This window comes from Syngnathus scovelli, chromosome 6 (genome assembly GCF_024217435.2).
Source record: "Syngnathus scovelli strain Florida chromosome 6, RoL_Ssco_1.2, whole genome shotgun sequence".
NCBI lineage: Eukaryota > Metazoa > Chordata > Actinopteri > Syngnathiformes > Syngnathidae > Syngnathus > Syngnathus scovelli.
Genome location: NC_090852.1, coordinates 3670609 through 3694201, shown reverse-complemented (window position 1 = coordinate 3694201; position 23593 = coordinate 3670609). Strand labels below are relative to the sequence as shown.

The following is a 23593-nucleotide window of genomic DNA, read 5'->3' as shown; positions in this document are numbered from 1 at the left end:
GGGCAACACATCCTCTTGGCGGCCCCATGAGGACATGTACCCCCCCCCCCCCCCCCCCTTATTTTGAGAACGGTGAGTCCTGGACTCCAACTGGCTCTTTTTCTGTCTTCCTTGGGGTCTGTTCAGGTAGTGTGGCAAATTTGAACAGGTCCTCTCATTCCTAGGCCAAATTACAGAGGGCAACACATCCTCACGGCGGGCCCGTGAGGATATGTTCCCCTCCCCCATTTTGAGAACGGTGAGTGCTGGACTCCAACTGGCTCTTTTTCTGTCTTCCTGGGGGTCTGTTCAGGTAGTATGGCAAATTTGAACAAGTTCCCTCATTCCTAGGCCAAATTACAGGGGGGGAACACTTCCTCACGGTGGCCCTGTGAAGAAATGTTCCCCCCCCCCCCCCCCCCCTATTTTGAGAACGGTGTGTCCTGGATTCCAACGGGCTCTTTTTCTGTCTTCCTGGGGTCTGTTCAGGTAGTGTGGCAAATGTGTTAAGATTTCCTCATTCCTAGGCCAAATTACAGGGGGGAACACATCCTCACGGCGGCCCCGTGAGGATATGTCCCCCCTCCCCTTATTTTGAGAACGGTGAGTGCTGGACTCCAACTGGCTCTTTTTCTGTCTTCCTGGGGGTCTGTTCAGGTAATGTGGCAAATTTGAACAGGTTCCCTCATTTCTAGGCCAAATTACAGGAGGGGAACATATCCTCACGGTGGCCCCGTGAGAATATGTTCCCCCCCATTTAGAGAAAGGTGAGACCTGCACCTACACTGACTTTTTTTTTGTCTTTCTAGTGGTCTGTTCAGGTGATGTGGCAAACTTGATCAGGTTGCCTCATTTCTAGCCCAAGTTACAGGGGGGAACACATCCTCACGGGTGCCCCGTGAGAATATGTCCCTCCCCCATTTAAAATGGTGTATATGTAAATAAATGATTGATAACACTGATAACTTTACAATATTGGATACTAAACAAATAGATAATTTTGTTTTCCTTCTTTTGGTCAAACAATATTTTCTTGAATTCAAACTTGTCACCGAATTGCCACAATGCTTCTATTAGAGACTGGTAAGTAATATTCACCCGAGATGTTATTGCCACCCAAAGAATGGTCCTGACTGCTATCAATGCTATATACAACTCAGTTAAGTTTTACACAGGGAAGTACTATGGCAATCCTTCTGTCTTTGTTTTCACAGATGATTTATCTAACTTGTGCTTTTTTTTGTGGGGAAGCTACACATGACACAGACAACAGATGGGTAATAATGTCCGGTCTTGTTAACTAATGCATGTGATGATTAAGAAATATATTGAATTACACATTCATTGTAAATTATTGTCTGTTGGTCTATGTTTTCAACAGTGCGCATTTTGTTGTTTATAACTTCCTAACATGTAATATTTTAAAATGTATGTGCTGCATTGTATAATCTTGCTTTTTTCTTTGTTTACCAGATTCAGTGTGACAAGTGTTGCAGGTGGTTCCATCTTGTGTGTCGGGGAGCCTCCAACCGAAGGCTCTTTTTTGTGTACATGTACAGAGATTAAATGTTAAATATTTGAAGCTTGCTTGAAGAACATTTTGCTTTTTGTAAATTTCTTAATAAAGTTTAAAGTTATTATTTTTTATGTATGTTATATGATTAAGAAACAAAGTTGTTTGACCAAAATAAGGACAACGAAATTGATAAAGTGCAGTAATAAAGGTATCACTGCACAAATCATTTATTTATTTTTTCTTTTCCGTTATTAAGTTCGAACTGCACAATGCATTCAATAATTTCCTCACTATGAGTATTCAGCATACAACAGTTAAAAAGGAACATTTGTAACCCTCTCCTAAAATATGTATTGGTTTAGCTTTTCAAACATGTAAATCGAAGTGCATCTCATCAATTAAATACACACACATAGTATACACCGTTTTGAATGGGGGTAACATTTCTCACGGGGCCCCCTGTAATTTGGCCTAGGAATGAGGGAACCTGTTCAAATTTGCCACACTACCTGAACAGACTCCAAGGAAGACAGAAAAAAAATGTTGGAGTCCAGCACTCACCGTTCTCAAAATGAGGGGGGGATCATTCCCTCATGGGGCCGCCACGAGGATGTGCTCCCCCCTGTAATTTGGCCTAGGAATGAGGGAACCTGTTCAAATTTGCCACACTACCTGAACAGACCCTCAGGAAGACAGGAAAAAAAAACAGTTGGAGTCCAGCACTCACCGTTCTCAAAATAAAGGGGGGAACGGGGCCGCCGTTTGACATTGCTATAGTGTCAGCTTTTAATTATATCATTTTAAAGCAAATTAATAAATGCAACAATATTAATTTGCTTTTAAAATACCTGAGTAATAAAATGGATGGATGAATGATCACAATTAATTATAAAGTCTTCTTTGTAATATATACTCCTTGTAGCATGTAATGGTAGCCAAAAAGAGGAGTTTCTTTGCATCGAGGTTTATACAAAGAGCTCACGTAATTGACGTATTGTTGCTTTTTGGTGAAGTGAATGAGTGTTCCGTCTGTACGATTGGTCTTTGAATGCACCCTGCTTCAACGGCAGAACGCGGAAGAACTTAAACACATCAAATGAGAATAATCCTTTCTAAAAATTAAAATTGACTGACGCAAACGTGAGTTCTTCATGTTTTTATTGAAAACAACATAGTGATGATGCCATACGGCATCGGTTTTTCGCTTTCCAAACAAGGCATATGCGCTCCCGCGGCAGGGGAGGGGGAACAAAATCTCACGGGGGAACCAAATCGAGCACAACACCGGCTCTTTATTTCACAAATCAAGAGCCCAACATGTGAGCCAACACACGCAAGCGCCCTGGATCGCTCCCCTCCCCCGATGGTCTTGGAATCAATTATCCGCGATAAACGAGGGATTACTGTAATGCCTATTTAATCTCCGGACTCTCGTCTTCACGCTGTTGGTTCGTCCTCTTACCCTGCCCGTAACGCTGCCCCTGTGCTCATTGCGCTCTGCCCGAACAATTCCCGTTGCCGACCTTACCCGTGTACTGACCCAACTCGCTTTGCTCGCTGCCCGTCCTGACCACTTGCCCGTCCTTAACTACTATAAGTACTATAAGTACTATAAGTAGCAGTTTATTTTCATATTTTGGCTGGGGGTGCGACTTATACTCAGGAGCGACTTATGTTAAATTATTAACACATTATTACTTGGTTATTAACATATTACTTACTAGTATATCCCTTCACGTTATTTTCACACTAAACCGCGTAAGGGCCCTCTAGACCTGCAGAATAACTGGAACTGCAACTGACGATGAGTCTGATGTCAGCGCCGAATCTACTTCCGGAGTCAGCGGAGTTGTTTATAAGTGACACAGTGGACGAAGATTTCAATGGATTTAATGATTTGGAGTGACACAGATGGTTCGAGAGGGTTATGTTTTAGTTATTTGATTAACAGGACTGTCTCAGAAAATTTGAATATTGTGATAAAGTTCTTTATTTTCTGAAATGCAATTAAAAAAAAGTCATACGTTCTGGATTCATTACAAATCAACTGAAATATTGCAAGCCTTTTATTATTTTAATATTGCTGATTATGGCTTACAGCTTAAGAAAACTCAAAAATCCTATCTCAAAATATTACAATATTTCCTCAGACAGAGTAAAAAAAAAAGCAAAACAAAATCAAACATTTGAAAATGTCCCTTAATGCACTCAGTACTTGGTTGGGAATCCTTTTGCACGGATTACTGCATCAATGTGGCGTGGCATGGAGGCAATCAGCCATTGGCATTGCTGAGGTGTAATGGATGCCCAGGATGCTTCAATAACGGCCTTTAGCTCATTTGCATTGTTGGGTCTGGTGTCTTTCAGCTTCTTCTACACAATAACCCACAAATTCTCTATGGGGTCCAGGTCAGGAGAATTGGCAGGCCAATCAAGGACAGTAATGCTATGGTTAGTACACCATTTACTGGTAGTTTTGGCACTGTGGGCAGGTGCCGGATCATGCTGGAAAATGAAATCATCATCTCCTTAGAGCTTTTCAGCAGACGGAAGCATGTAGTGCTCTAAAATCTCTTGGTACACAGCTGCATTTACTCTGGACTTGATGAACCACAGTGGACCAACACCAACAGCTGATATGGCTCCCCAAACCAAGGGGAAGACAGTGGTTCTCACGGTCGTGGACCGTTTTAGTAAGATGGCGCACTTCATTCCCTTGCCTAAGCTCCCATCCGCAAAGCAGACTGTGTCAATTCTGCTGCGGGAGGTGTTTCGACACCACGGTCTCCCGCAGGACATTGTGTCGGACCGTGGCCCGCAATTCGCTTCCGCCTTTTGGGCAGAGTTCTGTCGGCTCCTCGGCCAGCCTTTCCTCGGGCTTTCACCCGAAGTCTAATGGGCAAGCGGGGCGCCTTAATCAGGAGCTGGGCAAGTCTCTCCGGTGTATGGCCGCCGGAGATGAGCGCGGATGGAACAAACAGCTTCCAGTTCGGCTACGGGCCTCTCACCATTCCACTGCATCTTCGGGTACCAACCGCCTCTGTTCGACCACCAGGAGTGAAGTGCGGCGTGCCCGTCAGCCCTGGCCTGTGTCGGCCGCTGTCATCGGGCTTCCACACAGTTTCTGGCTACGCTCGCCAGGCAAACAAGCACCGAACGCCGGCCCCGGTGTACAGAGCGGGGCAGCAAGCGTGGCTCTCGACGTGGGATCTGCTGCTATGATCGGAATCTCGCAAACTGGCACCCCACTTTGTAGGACCGTTTCCGATATGCAAGGTAATTAGCCCGTCCGCCGTCCGTCTGCACCTTCCAGGCTCCATGAAGGTCCATCCCACGTTCCACGTGTCACGTGTGCGGCCCATGAGAGCACATATTATTTTTCTTTGTTTTTCTTCCAACACATAAACCAGATTTACCTCACATTTGCTCAGAAGATTGCTTAGGCCTTTATTATGTTGTAGCACGAAAACAACACTACTATTGAGAGTCTAAACATGCACGAAAATTCCTGAAACTTTGCAAGTCCATCAAGTCTGGAAACATCACTATTTTACAAATATACTTTTACAAATATATTTTACAAATTACACATTTTTAACGACTTAGCCCCGGTTGTATGTTTCACCAACGTCAACATTTTTGGGAGGTATATGTAACAGACCATGATCTCCAAAACCATCTGTTAAAGTCCACCATTTTGAAATTTCTTTTGTAGAGGTCGCTTATTGATAAAATAATTTAGAGTTAATTGCACATTTGGAAAATATGGGTTTGTTGCACTCTCCACAAATTTTCAATGAAACAGCCCTGCTGAACGTTTCACCAATACCTAACAAAAATTGGAGACATACAGGTATGTAATAGCTCAAGACCTACAAAAACTCTCTGGAGCTCTTCTCTAAACTCAATGGAAAGTCAGCCATTTTCTATTTCCTTTCAGATTTTGCCTGACCGTTGGCATTTTAGAGATCTTTTATCCTGATTTACTTCATAAAAAATAAAATCCAATTTCAATGTGTCAATATTCCAACGTGCCAGTGCTTAGGGCTACAAGGGCCCAAGCTGTTTGCAGCTGTAGTATTATAAATGTATTTATATTCGATAATTAATGCAGTACCCTATCGAGAAATACTTGAATGTCATGCCATGCATCAAGGCACCCTAAGTGGTAGAAAAGTGATGATCATTGTTATGGGCCAATTTATATTTGTGACTTTTAAGCGGTGACCAAAATAGTAGCGTCCCTGCCCATAAAGTATGAAGAGAAGTTTTGTACTCTAAAATGTAAAGGGGAGAAAACCATACGTTAAAATAATTAGAATAATATAGAGAATCCATATGAAGCACTCTGTACAGAACAATCATGAGACATCTTCAAAATAAGAGGATTAAAACAACAGTAATGCCATATGCATGGTCTGCAATCCCAAATCCCAAAGACTAAAAAGTGTAACTATCAATTAGATAAATAAACAACAAACAAGTGTTTACCATCTGGTACATACGTAATGATATAAATAAAAAATATTCAAAAGACATATTTAGGTGACCATGGAAAATGTGATGACAACAAACCGCATCTGAGGTAAGCATGTAAACTTGGTCTTAATATAGATTCATGCTCAGTATGTGCAGTTACATGTTAATTTCCATGCCATCACAATAGTTGGACTCTCACTGATCCAGGGCGTTATTATCGTGACTGCCTGGCCGGTAGTGGTGCAGGCAAAACTCCCGGATCCTACCACATGCTTCCATCATCATCTGCTCTGGGACTGTCACCACAATGCGGAAGAAGTTGGGGTACTCAAAAGCCTGTGAGAAGAGAAGAAATGGATGCACTGTGGCTAGTTATGTGATATTTTTATGACAAAGGATGCCAAAAAGTTCTTAAGGTGCATGGGAACGTACTGTGGCAGGCAGACAGAAAACTGACTGCTCGGTCACCAGCCGTTGAGTAAAGTCAACATCATTATGCAAATCTGGAAAGCTCTTTATGTCGATTCCAATCTGAAAACATGCACACGCGTGCGCACGCACGCACACGCACACACATACAGTCAGAGCAAACCCTCAAATTTCACACCAAAATTACAATAGCTGGTGATAATTGAAAACTGGACACAGATATGGATACCTACAGTATATAGTATGAAACACTGCACAAACCTGTTATTAGCTATAAAATGTACAGCCTTTGCATCAAAAAGATTCAAATTTGATAATTGGTATGCATCACAGTCACTCCGTGAGGGTGAGAATGTGAGCGAAAATGATTGCCTGTCTGTACATGGGAGTTGTGAAAAATATTGGCCAGTGTGATCCTCCATTCTCCCAAAGTCACCCGGTATAAGCTCCTGCTCACTCACCCGTGAGCAGGTTAAGTGGTATAGATGGATGGTGGTATGGATGGATTATGCATTATGCACACAAACAAAACATAATAAACATTTTTAAAAATAACAAGATCGATACAAGAGCTGTATAAAAAAAACACCTTTACTGAGATATCAATGCTCTAATTTTTGTACTATTAATTATTATTATTTATTTTTTTATGGTTGTAGTTCTGCAGTGTTGTGAAATGGTATACAGGTAGTGACTGCAGTGTCAGGAAAAGTCATTTTCTACCTCGACCTAGAAGTTCAGTTCACAAATTTTAAAATGAACTTGTTCAGATCATAGTTCATAATTGAAATTATAAGTTCATCGTTCCAAATATGAAAAGTTTGTAGTTCTTTCCTTCACCCCAATCAAAATTTAAAAAGTTGCTGTGAGCTCTCACCCTCTGGCATATCAGGATTTTCTCATTGTTTTCACCTATTCCATTCACACTAACATCCATGTGCTGCTATCACCTTACAATCTCAAATACATTAGAAAATTGCTAAAATTCATTCATGAATGTGGTCCAGAATATGCCAACATAAACAATCCTCTGAAGGTGCTTGACTGAGGTTGGAAACAAAGGATTTTCAAATGAAACATTAAATGTGTAACAAATTTAAAGCAATAATAATACATTTTATTTATAAGGCGCCTTTTATAGCACTCAAGGTCACCGTAGAATTATATTTGCTTTAATTAATTTTTAATTTTTGTCAAAGGATTATTTCTTAACTTGTTTGCCCAAAGAACCAGAAAGCAGCATTACGTGTCACATCTCGTCCCCAGTTTTGCTATGTGTCTAGGTTGCCGTAGTTTCTGTTCGCGTCGCCCCTCCCCTTCTGTGTCGCCTCAATCAATGTAATCACGGTCACCTGCCTCGTGTTTCGTGCTTTGTATTTAAGTCCTGTCTGCCCCTCACTCCCCGTCGGATCATTGTGTTGTAGTCGTTATGTCTTGATGTCTCCATGTCCTGTTGTTTTCTTGTCTCACGTTCCGGTCAGTCAGTCTAGTTATTGTTTTGTTAAGTCATGTCAGTTTGCCGAGTCTGTCTTTTGAGTTCCTCCAATAAACCCTGGTCCAGGTTGCATTTGGTCGCCCTGCTCCATCTGATCCGTGACAGAATGATCCGACCACTATAACGATCAGCGCTTGGACCCCCCTCCACCAACAGCTCCCGTCTGCGACGCCCGATCCACGTCCGTCGTCCGAGCTTGTTCCAGCGCCATGGGCTCCGCGGCCACTATCGGACTTCGCTCCCGCGACGCCGAACCCTCGGCCACCATCGGAGTGCTTCTGGCGCTAGCGGCTCCGCGGCCGCCATCGGACTTCGCTCCAGCGACACCGGCTCCGCGGACGCCATCGGAGAGCCATCAGACTCACGGCCGCCATCAGACTCGCGGCCGCCATCGGGCTCCACCCCAGCATCGCAGGACTTGCGGGCGTCGCCAGAATTTAAGCCAGCTGCGCCGGACTCGCGATCGTCCCTGGCCCCTCTCCCACTGCTGCGGTGCGTGGTGGCTCTTGCTGCTGCCATAGCTCCGCCTTCCGAATGCCGCTGATCACGGTCCGGACTTCCAAATGCCGGCAATTGCGGCTCTGACTTTCCATATGCCGCCGATTGTGGTTCAGACTCCCCGTTTGCCGCAGAGCGCGGTTCTGCTTCCCGTGTGTCCGCCGATTGCAGTTCTGTCCCACGAGTTGCTGCCGATTGCGGTTCATGTCCCCCGAGTTGCCGCCGATTGCGGTTCATGTCCCCCCGAGTTGCCGCCGATTGCAGTTCATGTCCCCAGAGTTGCCGCCGATTGCAGTTTGTGTCCCCAGAATTGCCGCCGATTGCGGTTTGTGACCCCAGAGTTGCCGCCGATTGCGGTTTGTGTCCCCAGAGTTGCCGACGAATACGGTTCGTGTCCCCAGAGTTGCCGCCGATTGCGGTTCGTGTTCCCAAAGTCGCCGCTGATTGCGGTTCATGTCCCCAGAGTTGCCGCTGATTGCGGTTCATGTCCCCAGAGTTGCCGCTGATTACGGTTCATGTCCCCAGAGTTGCCGCTGAGGGCGGTTAGGACCTTGCCATGGCCGGTGAGGCCATTTGGACTGGTGCGTTACCACCCCCACCCAGTTTGTGGGTTTGTCTTTCTGGTTGTGTTTGTCCATCTGGGCTACTTCCACATTAATACACATGGGATGCTAATACAATTCTGGTGGTTGGGTGGTTCCAATTCAGATATACTGGTTGGTAAAATGTAACTTGTCTCTTTGCGTGCCCATTTGTTTTGTGGACATTTGTTAACTCATCTCAAAGAACCAGAAAATGTTTATAAATTGAAACATAAAAGTGCAAAGGGTGCAAAACCCAAATAAATGACCAAAACAAGAAAAAACTATCTCATTAAGTGGTTCAACGACATTGAGAGCACAACAATTTTTCATCAAATTCCTGAATGCTCTCATAGGGTACCTTACCGTTGCTGTTTGACAAGAACGAGTGGGGCTGCACGTCGCGTGGCATATGAGTTTACATCGACTGAAGTGTCATTGTGTCATCTACGCGTTTCTAAGCACACGTTGCATTTTAAGTAAGCACGCGCCACGCAACTGTGTGTGGCCGGGGTTGCCAAATTGTTTTTCCACGACTAATTAAGCCTTGTTTACAGTGTGTTTGACAGTGTTTTATTTTGAAGTCTAAGAAGAGCAAACTTGAGCAAAAATTAACTGCTCTTCAAAACCGTTCATTGGCTCCAGGCTCATTCTGGGGTGCACAAAAATGTTCACAAAGCAAAAATGCGCAACGTTCAGTTCATTTGTCCAAAATATGAACGAGTTCATGAACTTTTGTTCATTGAATGTATTCAGCTACAAAACTGGGTAGTGTCATAGTTAAATCTGTATTTAAATATTTTGTCACCTCATTTACGTAGCTACATACATGAGAAATTCAGAATTTTAGAAACGGGCCTATTAGTCCGCGTAGTTCTTTACTATAAACAAACCTAAAATACAACCAAAATGATAAATATATTGTTAAAAAATCTCTAATATTTACCTGACATAGGTACTAAAAGTGAGCATTATTTTCTTTGTAAAGGCAAATTCTTCTTGTATCAAATCTCAGAAGAATGCTCAAGTGATCATAATGATAGTGTATGTTTCACAGTTTTTACTGATACTGTACTGTATAATACAGTGCAAAATTTTGGGCCACCATTATTTTTTTTAAACAGTGTTGTTAGCAGTGCCGTAATGATTACCAGAAGGCCCTTAAGTCTACGTTCGACCTTAAACAAGTCTGAACAGCAGCATTACGATTAATACAAGTTTGTGGGTTTGTCTTTATGGGTGTGTTTGTCCATCTGGGCTACTTCCACATTAATACACATGGAATGCTAATACAATTCTGGTGGTTGGGTGGTTCCAATTCAGATATACCGCATTTATTCTAATTATCGCCCATATTCTAATAACCGCCCAGTGTGTGTTAGCGATGACATAAGTAAAAAAACATTGATACCTCTAATGATCGCCCATGCTGCTAAAAATTCCCCCCAAAACTTACGTTTTCCTCCGCGACCGCATGCCGACGTCATTGCGCAAGTTTAAATATGACTGGTTTGACAGCACGTCGAATGTCCCTTTTAAATTGTTTTTCTCCATAAACTATGATACAACTACACTCGTCACTCCGCTACAATATCCTCACACAATTACTTTATCGGGGCGTGCGCTCGAACAAGACGATCGCGATAACATGACGTGTGCAACGTGTGATGTGCGACGGTAACGTGTCGCATCGATGGAGCGTCAATTGACGCACCCGCTGTTAGAGGTAGATCAAAACAGCCGCTGTTCTAGTGCTAAGAACACCAGTGAGATACAGGTATTGCATACTACATAAGGAAAATGTACATATTATCGCCCATTTCAGTGCCCCTTGGCAATCGGACAAAAAGTGTTCTCTATTAATCGCCCACCCCCCTGTTGGACATAAACCTTTTCTAATTATCGCCCTGGGCGATTATTAAAATAAATACGGTACTGGTTGGTAAAATGTAACTAGTCTCTTAGCGTGCCCATTTGCTTTGTGGACATTTGTTAACTCATTCTTGTGTTTTATTAGATAACATTTTACAAGATATTGATTGCTATAAGAAAAAAAATCACAATATAAACAAAGCTCGGGGTGATGTGGCCAAAGAATTTTGCACAGTAACTACTGCAAACATACCATAACTCTTTTTTTATAAAACAGAATTCTGATGCAGTACACAGTAATAAACTTTCCTGTGAGTAAAAATCAGTGCATTTTCTTTTTTCACAGCAATACTGACCATTAAATACATGGCTCCTGAGGGCATGATGGGGTTCAAGCCAGGTACAGTGGACAGCTCATTAAAACAAATCTCAGCATTGGACTGTGGAAAGAAAAGATAAACACTGTTCATGACATCATTGGGATGAAGTGCAATGTTATACCAGTCACGGTGGGACTTCAAAAATGTTGTTATTTTTGAGCCACTTGGCAATTCCTTAACTATTTTCCTTTCAAATTGATTAACTACAATTTGAATGAGCTATTCCAGAGTTAAAACTGTCACTACAACTCTACATGTATTGTTTACAACACTGTCTTTATTAATTAAGACACTATCTCCCTGAGCGGTGAATGCTTGCTAACGTAGCGAATTCAGATTTTTCATTTGGGTTTGCAAAATGTTGCAAAGATTCCCGCTGACAGTCTTTACTTGTCGAAAACAGTTGTGATTTTGCAAAGGCAGGTTCAGGTATCTTTTCTAACGCATGCTCAAGTGCAAGCAGTTTGTCCCCTACTTTAGTACACAGCTCTTTGTGCTGTGTGCAAAATTATTTGGCTGGATTACCGTAATTTCCGGACTATAAATCGTGTTTTTTTTTCATAGTTTGGGTGGGGGGGGCGAAATTTTTACTTGATCATTAAGACATCACTTACTTACAAGTATAGTTGACCACTTCCCATGTTATTTTTAGTATAGTTGATCACTTCACATGCTTTTATATCTTTATCTTGAACATATTCAAAACATAAAAAATAGAGAAAACATCAAATAATGCTCGGTGGCGCACTGGGTAGCACGTCCGCCTCACAGTTAGGAGGGTGCGGGTTCGATTCCACCTCCGGCCCTCCCTGTGCGGAGTTTTCATGTTCTCCCCGAGCCCGCGTGGGTTTTCTCTGGGCACTCCGGTTTCCTACCACATCCCAAAAACATGCTTGGTAGGCCGATTGATCACTCCAAATTGTCCCTAGGTGTGAGTGCGAGTGCGAATGGTTGTTTGTCTCTGTGTGCCCTGCGATTGGCTGGCAACCAGTTCAGGGTGTCCCCCGCCTAATGCCCGATGACGGCTGGGATAGGCTCCAGCACGCCCGCGACCCCCGTGGGGACTAAGCGGTTCAGAAAATGAATGGATGGATGGATGGACATCAAATAAAGCAATTAACACTTTAAAGCACCATATCCAAGTCCACTGTCTGCTGTATGTACACTTGCTCCATTTTTGCTCCTCTTATATTTATTATTATTATTTATTATTATTTGTTTATTTATCATTTATTCAACACTCTTATTTATTCATTGTTAGTGCCTTCTTGGGTTTTTTTTGTGTTGCTTGTATGCATATGTGTACTATCTCACCGAGGGATAGTGGGAACGTAATTGCAATCTCTTTGTGTGTCTTGGTATATGAAAAAAAATCGACAATAAAGCAGACTTTGACTTTGATAAAACAACCAAATAAACAAAACAAAAAACTACATCTGAAAAAAAATTATATTTTCAGACGAAACTGGATGAGGGCGCTCTAAATTTCACCGTTGTCCGTGACTCATCAACTGGGTGGGCTTAAGAAAAATGGCACCAAAAAGAAACTCATATTTTGCAAGTTACAAACTTCAAGTTATAAAATATGCAGCTGAAAACAGTAATCGAGCAGCAGAAAGAAAGTTTGGAGAACCGTGATGTACCAATGGATTACTATTTCAAGTGACGTCAGTGGCACGGCGCGGCGGTTGTTTACATAAAGGACAAACGTACCCACATAAGGACTACCGGCATCATTAGCGGTGATCATTTCTAAGTGACACGGAGGACAAAGAGTTTGAAGGAATTAAGGATTTGGAGTGACATAGAAGGTTTGAAAAACTATTATGGCTTTTACGCACGCCCGGTCCTACTCTACTGAGTCGGGGGCCAGCGCTCGGCCGAGTGGCTGTCCGCGAATGGTGCATCGGGCTCGGACATGGCCATTACGCACGCCCGGTCCTATGCCATGGAGCTCTCGTGTCTGGAAGTCCACGCCGCCACACGCTTGGAAGTTTGTTTTGTTTAATAAAGAGTCGTTTACCAAATCCACGTCTATCCTTGTACTTTGTTAACGCTACAATATAGTTATATACTAGATCTGTGGAATAAAGACGAGGCTGACGTCAGGGCGCATGCGCGGCGATGTTGACAAAGGACGAGGAATTTGATCGATGGATTTAAAGTGCACGGATGGTTTGATAATATTATTGCTTATATTATAGATATTTGAAATATAGTTTATCTATCGTTATATGAGCCTGTGGAATATGTTGAAGTGCAAGCGCCCTCAGCCGCGCACACCCATTGTTGACAAAGAACGATCGATGGATTTAATGAATTGGAGTGACACCGATGGTTTTATAAACATGTTATTCATGTAATAGTTGTCCTAAATCACTCTATATGTTACGTCAGGCCCGTTCTCAGCTCCTCATTTGTGTTTGTCACGTTAGCATACCTATCGTTTAGCCTGTTGCTATTGTATCGAATGATCGATGGATTTAATGAATTGGAGTGACACCGATGGTTTTATAAACATGTTATTCATGTAATAGCTGTCTTTAATCACTCTATATGTTACGTCAGGCTCGTTCTCAGGTCTTTGTTTGTGTTTGTCACGTTAGCATACCTATCATTTAGCCTGTTGTTGCTATCGTTTAGCCTGTTGTTGCTCGTTCATGACTGTTTTTGGTGTGGGATTTTGTCGAATAAATTGTCCCCCAAAATGCGACTTATACTCCGGAGCGAATTATATATGTTTTTTTTTCACTTTTTCAGGCATTTTATGGCTGGTGCGATTTATACTCCGGAGCGACTTATAGTCCGGAAAATACGGTACTTTGCTTAGCAACAAGAGTTAAAAAGAAGAAATTGGACAGGTCTCAAGAGAAATTAGGAGTATATCTAATAGTGTCTTTATTTATTTATTTATTTATTTATTTATTTATTTATTCATTCAGCTAGATAGGGTTGGCTGTCTAACGTCTTCTATTTGTAATTAATTGTACACATTGACTGTAACACATCTAACCAGTAATAATTGCTGTTTAGCAACTTTACAACATAAAAATGCCACGCTACCTACCAAGGCGGCTGCCTTAGCTAACATTGCGTGTGCACAGTGGGGCATATTCTTTCACTTGACACACTTTCATGGGGGGCGGATTGGTCTGTCTTGGCTTCTGACACATCCATCTACGCAAACAGTCAAAACCAGTGAAGAGGTGTTGCAAAATCCTGCAAGTCCTGTATGGTAGCGTTTTACTTAGACATGTCAATTCCTTAGAGATCCATTTGGAATACATTCATTCATTCATCGTCTGAATCTTTCATCATCACAAAGGTCGTGGGGATGCAGTGAGTCTACATTTGAATCTTGCTAGCAGCCTCAACATCACATAGTGCACCTTTAATAATAAACACCATCAGTGTAGTTAACTTATACCCATAGATATGCTAAAGTCTTGCGTGACTAAACCACATTGACGTTTACATTCTTCTGAGGTATTTTGTCTCAACAATTTTTGTTGAATTCCAAATTGTACATTCAAGGTGTTAACACTGGAGGCACTGTCTTAAACTGTCACTATGTTGCAAATTTGCCTTCTGTTTACCTTAATGAAATGAATGGTATCATCATAGAAACCCAGACGTGTGTTGTTGAGGATTCCCTCCAGTGCACCCTGGACGATGGTGCAGGGTCCAAGAATACGTTGGGTAAGCTTTCCGAGGCCATGTCGAATCTGCAGATGTTACACAGTGTATACAATGGGAATGTTTTGCTTCAGTCTACATACATGGGCAATACAATTTCACATAATTCATTATTAGTATTATAAGTCTCCTGATGAGCACCTGTCTTTCTCTTCGTAATGGAGTAAAATATACAGTATATTATATATATACTATATATAAATATCAGTGGCCAGGGCTAGTCTTCACGTAGCTGCCTGACAGCGAAGGTTTGTGGCTTAGAACCATAACAGCTTAGCTCCCAGTAATCAATCACTTTTCTTTTGGGTGGGCATCAAATCCCTGGTTTTCCCTTTTCCACCTTTTCTCCCACTATTACTATGAGAAGAAATTTGTGGCAAAAATATTCACACAAATATATCTAACATTTTTACATGTGTTTTAGATCAACACATTTGTGATTTTTACATGTTTTTCCTATCCACAAATATAATTGTGATTATCAGACTTTGTTTTTTATTTTTGTGTGTATCATTTGTAAATATTCAATTCTGCGTGTGAATTGTCGTACAGTGGGGCAAAAAAGTATTTAGTCAGCCACCAATTGTGCAAGTTCTCCCACTTACAACATGAGAGATGCCTGTAATTTCCGTCATAGGTAGACTTCAACTATGAGAGACAAAATGAGAAACAAAAACCATAAAATAGCATTGTCTGATTTTTAAGGAATTCATTTGCAAATTAGGGTGGAAAAAGGTATTTGGTAAATAATAAAAGTTCATATTAATATTTTGCTAAATACCCTTTGTTGGCAATGACAGAGGTCAAACATTTTCTGTAAGTCTTCACAAGGTTTTTACACACTGTTGCTGGTATTTTGGCCCATCGGGCAGTAGGCGGGGGACATCCCGAACCGGTTGCCAGCCAATCGCAGCGCACACAGAGACAACCATCCACACTCGCACTCACACCTAGGGGCAATTTGAAGTGCTCAATCAGCCTACCACGCATGTTTTTGGGATGTGTGAAGAAACCAGAGCGCCCGGGGAAAAACCACCCAGGCACGGGGAGAACATGCAAACTCCACACAGGGAGGGCTGGAGGTGGAATCGAACCCACACCCTCTGAACTGTGAGGTGGACGTGCTAACGAGTGCTTCATCGAGCTGCCCATTCTATGTTTTATTTTCAACTAAAAACATTATCCTTAAAAATTACTGTTAAAACATTCTATAAAAACACCTCCAAGAAAGTACTGGTAAAAACACGTCATTTTTATGTTAAGTATAATTGTTGCATTTGCCTTTCAATAAGGAAAGGGGTGAGGGACGACAGGACTGTAATCACGGCAGGAGGAGAGAGGATCTGGCTCTGGACAGAACAGCCCATCCAAAGTCTCGGTAGGGAGTATACACCAGAGCTCTCAGACAGGCCGACGGGGAGGATGGTCCAGAAACAGCTAAGAGAGGGCCTTGCCAAAATTGACAGTAGCCAACTACCTGGGAAGCTGAAGGGGTGGTGCTACCAGGTCACTCTCTTCTACCGAGTGACGTGGCCACTAAAAGTGGGAGAAATCCCATTGTCCATGACCAGTGTGCTCGACGGAATTTCGAACAGTTACATCAGAAAGTGGTTGGGCTTGCCTCGCTGTTTCGGGGCAAAAGCATTCTGCAACTGCCTGTGAAGCCCATCAGCACAGGATACAGACAGGAGAAGACTCGCCTCATCTTCAGCTAAGGGAGTCCAGAGAGCAGTGGTGACTGTCCATACCGGGAGGAAGTGGAGAGCCCAGGAGGAGGTGGACCAAGCGGTCGCCAAGCTGCAGCATTAAAAGATCCTTGGAAGAGTCCAAGTCGGGCAAGACTGGTGGCAACCAACCCAGTTGTGGTCAAATGCCACAAGTGAGCAGAGGAAGACCATGGTAGTGGAATAGGTCTCATAAGTGGTGCAGGACAATACCTAATCAAGGTGGTGTCCCAGGGGAAACAGAGAGCTTGATTCATTGGGAGGATACTATCCATAGAGTCATAACGTGGGGCCGACATCTGGCGAACCTCACAGTCACGGCTCAGTTTCCTCCTGAAGGCAGTGTATGACACGCTTCCAGAGTTCCAGAGTCCGACCCCTCCGTGCTGCAGGAATGACCGAAGCAAGCCTGAAGAGGGCAACCAAGGAGTTGGCGGAAGAGGCCGAGAAGGCGAGTTTCTGGATATGGCTGCGGAGGAAGGATAGCAGTTGGGGCTCAACACCGGAATGAGGTCAGTAGTGCCGTGGGGAGACATCCCAACAAAAACCCTAACCCCCCTAACGGTGAGGTGTCCTGATTAGGGGGAAAAACATCAGTGAAAGATGGTTCCAGCTGATGACCCAGCAGCTGACATCAAAGTACACTGGAGGAGGTGTGATAGGCAGACATGCCAAGCAGTTAAACCTCTGCTACTCAATACTCAAATTGTTTTGTTTGCAGAAAGTAACTAATAAAGTAAGTCATAATCCAATTTAGCTATTTTTCAAAACAAGTAATCAGTGATGTAACTATGTTACTTTAAAATCAAGAAATCAATATTGTAACTAAATTACTTTTTCAAGGTAACTGTGTCAACACTGTCTCTAGGACCCGGGTTGCCTACCCCTGAAAGAAAACTACTCACCACTGGTAGGTAGCGACTAATTTACTAACCTCAGATTACTGATGTTATGAAAGGTGCTGATGCTTCGGAGCTTGTCTTGGGCAAGAGTGGGCGTGACAAATTAAGCCCCAATTCGGGACAATCATGTAACCATTGAAGAAACAAGGTCTCTGATTGTGCAGATGATGTCATTGGTTTGTTCAACGTTACTCCATAGTAACATTGGAGAGACCTTGTGCCATTTTGTAGATGTTGACAGCATTTGTTGTGAGCTTCAGGTTAGTCGGTGAGTTAGAGTTGCTCTGTGCCTGAGAAAAGATTACTCGGAGTGTAGAAGCACTCGAGTGTGTGGTCATTGTATCTTTATGTTTAGTTGCTGCATGTCATATCACCTGTATAATAGAGGTAATAAGCCTCTTTAAATCATTGTGTCCTGGTTTGAAAACCTTCAGGGATTTGGACATTTTGAACTAATTTCCATTTATACTCATAAACAGTCTGCTTATGACTTACTATTATTTACTTTAAGCGAACGTAAACTATACACCGACTGCTAAAACTGAAATATTGCTACTTTTGGTCGTCTTGTTCAGCCTATAATCTTATTTGATTCTGTATATTTTACTGCTTTCTTTTGTTGACCACTTGATGGCATCATTGAGCTAATAAAGCACCTTGACACTTCAAACCGTGTGCAAACCAATTGGCTGGAAAGCCTCAGTGGTTCACAAGGCTTAATTTCGCCATCATTACCTCAGGTCCAAAGATGTTCTTTCTGTCGTGGATGAGGATCCATCCCAACCTCCAACCGGGCACGAGCCAGCGCTTAGCAAGGCCACCACAAGAAATGATTGGTACATCACTGCTGAGAGATGCCAGGGAGGGGCAGTCACAACCTGGGAATACCTGAGGAAAAACAAACAAATTTAAGTTCAGTGTTGCATTTGCTCGTGGAATAATTTTTTTTATATAAATACAGAAAAACAAAATGTTCTTTGAATCTTTCGACTCCTCAAATCTTAGTAATTATGTTGGTAATGAATTTTAATGACCTCACAGAACATTCAAGAACTGTAGAAACATAAAAATGGTGACTGGGCAATGAAAGGGACAATGAAGCGGGGCCACCAATGCCACTTACAATGGGGCAAAAAAGTATTTAGTCAGCCACCAATTGTGCAAGTTCTACCACTCACAAGATGAGAGATGCCTGTAATTTACATCATAGGTACACTTCAACTATCCATCCATCCATCCATCTTCTTCCGCTTATCCGGGGTCGGGTCGCGGGGGCAGCAGCTTTAGGAGGGACTCCCAGACTTCCCTCTCCCCAGCCACTTCATCCAGCTCATCCCGGGGGATCCCAAGGCGTTCCCAGGCCAGCTGAGAGACATAGTCTCTCCAGCGCGTCCTGGGTCGTCCCCGGGGTCTCCTACCGGTGGGACATGCCCGGAACACCTCCCCAGGGAGGCGTCCAGGAGGCATCCTGATAAGATGCCCGAGCCACCTCATCTGGCTCCTCTCAACGTGGAGGAGTAGCGACTCTACTCCGAGTCTCTCCCGGATGACCGAGCTTCTCACCCTATCTCTAAGGGAGAGCCCGGACATCCTGCGGAGAAAACTCATTTCGGCCGCTTGGATCCGACCCATAGCTCGTGACCATAGGTGAGGGTAGGAGCGTAAATCGACCGGTAAATTGAGAGCTTTGCCTTTTGGCTCAGCTCTCTCTTCACCACAACGGACCGGTACAGGGTCCGCATTACTGCCGACGCTGCACCGATCCGCCTGTCGATCTCACGTTCCATCCTCCCCTCACTCGTGAACAAGACTCCGAGATTCAAGAGATTCAAGAGTTTTTTATTCGCCATGTTTGAGCGTGCCAAACAAGGAATTTGACTTCGGTAAATCACAGCCTCTGTTCAACATTTAGGTGACTAACAACAACACTCAGGACATGTGAAGAACGAAAGATATTCTCAAACACCCCCTGATCTTAAACTCCCAAGAGGGCAAGGAAAAACTCAAAACTCCAGCTAGGGGAAATGAGAAACCTTGAGAAGAGACCACAGATGGGAGGGTCCCTCTTCTAGGATGACCAGGCTGCAATGGATGCAGAGAGGACACATAGTACAAACAGTGTAGACAAAAAAGGTGTGGCAAGCGGGATGTTATTGCACAGTAATGACTCTGAGACTCTAAGAGTGGTGTGAGTTCATCAGAGCGACAGCCTGGGGGAAGAAGCTGTCTCTGTGTCTGCTGGTTTTTGTGTACAGAGCTCTATAACGGCGTCCGGAGGGGAGTAGTTCAAACAGGCTGCAACCTGGGTGCGAAGGGTCTGTTGAGATGTTACTTGCACGTTTCCTGGTCCTGGACAGGTACAAGTCTTGGATAGATGGGAGGTTGATTCCAATTATCTTTTCTGCAGTCCTTATTGTCCGTTGCAGTCTGTGCTTGTCTTGTTTGGAGGCCGATCCAAACCAGACAGTGATGGAGGTGCAGAGGACAGACTGGATGATGGCAGTGTAGAAGGTCTTCAGCAGCTCCCGTGGCAGGTTGAACTTCTTGAGCTGTCTCAGGAAGTACAGCCTCTGCTGGGCCTTCTTGCGGACAGAGTCTATGTGGCCGGTCCATTTCAGGTCCCGAGAGATTGTGGTTCCCAGGAACTTGAAGGTGTCTGTGGAGAGAATAGTATTACTGCGGATAGTGAGGGGTGAAAGTGGTGAAGGGCCTCGCCTGAAGTCCACTGTCATCTCCACGGTCTTGAGCGGGTTCAGGTCCAGGTGGTTTTGGCTGCACCAGTGGACCAGCCGCTCCACCTCCTGTCTGTACGCAGTCTCATCACCGTTCTGGATCAGTCCGATGAGAGTGGTGTCGTCTGCATACTTCAGGAGCTTCACGGAAGAGTCACTTGCGGAGAAATCGTTGGTGTAGAGGGAGAAGAGCAGTGGGGAGAGGACGCATCCCTGAGGGGCTCCAGTGTTGGTGGTCAGGGTGTCAGATGTGATGCTCCCCAGCCTCACACGCTGTCTCCTGTTGGTCAGGAAGCTGGTGATCCACTGACAGGTGGAGGCAGGCACCGCAAGCTGGATGAGCTTCTGTTGGAGGATGTCAGGAGCGATGGTGTTGAACGCCGAGCTGAAGTCCACAAACAGGATCCTGGCGTACTTTCCTGGGGTGTCCAGGTGTTGCAGGATGTAGTGCAGTCCCATGTTGACCGCATCATCTACCGACCTGAACTTACTAGATACTTGAACTCCTCCACTTGGGGCAGGATCTCATCCCCGATCCGGAGAGGGCATTCCACCCTTTTCCGATCGAGGACCATGGACTCGGATTTGGAGGTGCTGACCCTCATCCCGACCGCTTCACACTCGGCTGCGAACCGTTCCAGCGAGAGCTGGAGATCACGGCCTGAAGAAGCCAACAGCACCACGTCATCTGCAAAAAGCAGAGACGCGATGCTGAGGTCCCCAAACCGGACCCCCTCAACGCCTCGGCTGCGCCTAGAAATTCTGTCCATACAAATTATGAATAGAATCGGTGACAAAGGGCAGCCTTGGCGGAGTCCAACTCTCACTGGGAACGAATCCGACTTACTGCCGGAAATGCGGACCAGACTCTGGCATCGGTGATACAGGGACCGAACCGCCCTTATCAGTTGGCTCGGCACCCCGTACTCCCGAAGCACCCACCACAGAACCTCCCGAGGGACATGGTCGAACGCCTTCTCCAAGTCCACAAAACACATGTGGACTGGTTGGGCGAACTCCCATGCACCCTCGAGGATCCTGCCGAGGGTGTAGAGCTGGTCCACTGTTCCACGGCCAGGACGAAAGCCACACTGCTCCTCCTGAATCCGAGGTTCGACCTCCCGACGGACCCTCCTCTCCAGCACCCCTGAATAGACCTTACCAGGGAGGCTGAGGAGTGTGATTCCCCTGTAATTGGAACACACCCTCCGGTCCCCCTTCTTAAAGAGGGGAACCACCACCCCAGTCTGCCAATCCAGAGGCACTGTCCCCGATGTCCACGCAACGTTGTAGAGGCGTGTCAGCCATGACAGCCCCACAACATCCAGAGCCTTTAAGAACTCCGGGCGGATCTCATCCACCCCCGGGGCCTTGCCACCGAGGAGTTTTTTAACTACCTCAGTGACTTCGACCCCAGAGATTGGAGAATCCGCCTCAGAGTCTCCAGGCCCTGCTTCCTCAATGGAAGGCGTGTAGGTGGAATTGAGGAGGTCTTCGAAGTATTCTCCCCACCGACTCACGACGTCCCGAGTCGAGGTCAGCAGCACGCCATCCCCACTGTAAACAGTGTTGACGTTGCACTGCTTCCCCCTTCTGAGACGCCGGATGGTGGACCAGAATTTCCTCGAAGCCGTCCGAAAATCATTCTCCATGGCCTCACCAAACTCCTCCCACGCCCGGGTTTTTGCCTCAGCAACCGCAGAAGCCACGCTCCGCTTGGCCATCCGGTACCTGTCAGCTGCCTCCGGAGTCCCGCAGGCCAAAACGGCCCGATAGGACTCCTTCTTCAGCTTGACGGCATCCCTTACCGCCGGTGTCCACCAGCGGATTCGGGGATTCCCGCCACGACAGGCACCAACGACCTTATGGCCACAGCTCCGGTCGGCCGCCTCAACAATGGAGGCGCGGAACATGGTCCACTCAGACTCAATGTCCCCCCGCCTCCCCCGGGACGTGGGAAAAGCTCTGCCGGAGGTGGGAGTTGAAGCTCTTCCTGACAGGAGATTCTGCCAGACGTTGCCAGCAGACCCTCACAGAGGGTTTGGGTCTGCCAGGTCGGACCGGCATCTTCCCCCACCATCGGAGCCAACCCACCACCAGGTGGTGATCAGTTGACAGCTCCGCCCCTCTCTTCACCCGATTGTCCAAAACATGCGGCCGCAAATCCGATGACACGACTACAAAGTCGATCATCGAACTGCGGCCTAGGGTGTCCTGGTGCCAAGTGCACACATGGACACCCTTATGCTTGAACATGGTGTTCATTATTGAAAATCCGCGTCGAGCACAGAAGTCCAACAATAGAACACCGCTCGGGTTCAGATCGGGGGGGGCGTTCCTCCCAATCACGCCCTTCCAGGTCTCACTGTCATTGCCCACGTGAGCATTGAAGTCACACAGTAGAACGATGGAGTCCCCAGAAGAAGCGCTCTCCAGCACTTCCTCCAGGGACCCCAAGAAGGGTGGGTACTCTGAGCTGCCGTTTGGTGCATAGACACAAACAACAGTCAGGACCCGTACCCCCACCCGAAGGCGGAGGGAGGCTACCCTCTCGTTCACCCCAATGTGCAGGCGCCCAGCCGGGGGGCAATAAGTATACCCACACCTGCTCGACGCCTCTCACCGTGGGCAACTCCAGAGTGGAAGAGAGTCCAGCCCCTCTCGAGAGGGCTTGTACCGGAACCCAAACTGTGCGTGGAGGCTAGTCCGACTATATCTAGTCGGAATTGTTCTGCCTCGCACACCAGCTCGGGCTCCTTTCCAGCCAGAGAGGTGACATTCCATGTCCCAAGAGCCAGCTTCTGCAGCCGGGGATCAGACCGCCAAGGTCCCTGCCTTTGGCTGCCGCCCAGCTCACATTGCACCCGACCCCTTCGGCCCCTCCCACAGGTGGTGAGCCCATGGGAAGAATGCACCATAAAAGGGAAAAAAAAACATATATACGTAAGTCGCACCGGAGTTTAAGTCGCATTTTGGGGGAATTTTATTTGACAAAATCCAACACCGAGAACAGACATGAACCAGCAACAACAGGCTTAAACGATACGGTATGCTAACGTGACATAAACACAAATGAGGAGCTGAGAACGGGCCTGACGTAACATTAACAGTTATTCAAATAACTATAACATATACCATCTTTATTTATCAAACCATCTGTGTCACTCCAAATCATTAAATCCATCTAATTTTTCATCCTTTGTGTAAACAACGGCGCGTGTGCGGCGTGCCGCTGACGTCGGACTCGCCGTCAGTTGCAGTTCAGATTATTCCACAGGCCCATATAACTAGATATAAACTATATATCACA

The 23593-nt window shown here is 45.2% G+C and overlaps 1 protein-coding gene across 13 annotated transcripts in view; it reads right to left on the bottom strand.

The window, feature by feature from the left end:
• Positions 1-4917: 4917 nt before the first annotated feature.
• The window catches only part of tat (tyrosine aminotransferase), a 59452-nt gene continuing 40776 nt past the window's right edge, over positions 4918-23593 (bottom strand). For 12 of the 13 annotated variants that reach the window (XM_049724566.2, XM_068651024.1, XM_049724577.1 and 9 more), the window contains 5 exons: positions 18287-18439; positions 14826-14954; positions 11206-11289; positions 6407-6505; positions 4918-6310 (listed from right to left, as the gene is read on the bottom strand). In XM_049724566.2, coding sequence (XP_049580523.1) covers positions 6170-6310; positions 6407-6505; positions 11206-11289; positions 14826-14954; positions 18287-18439 — 606 coding nt within the window. In that variant the 3' untranslated portion in view covers positions 4918-6169. The remainder of the gene's footprint in view (positions 6311-6406; positions 6506-11205; positions 11290-14825; positions 14955-18286; positions 18440-23593) is intronic. The other variant, XM_049724568.2, reaches the window with a different exon arrangement.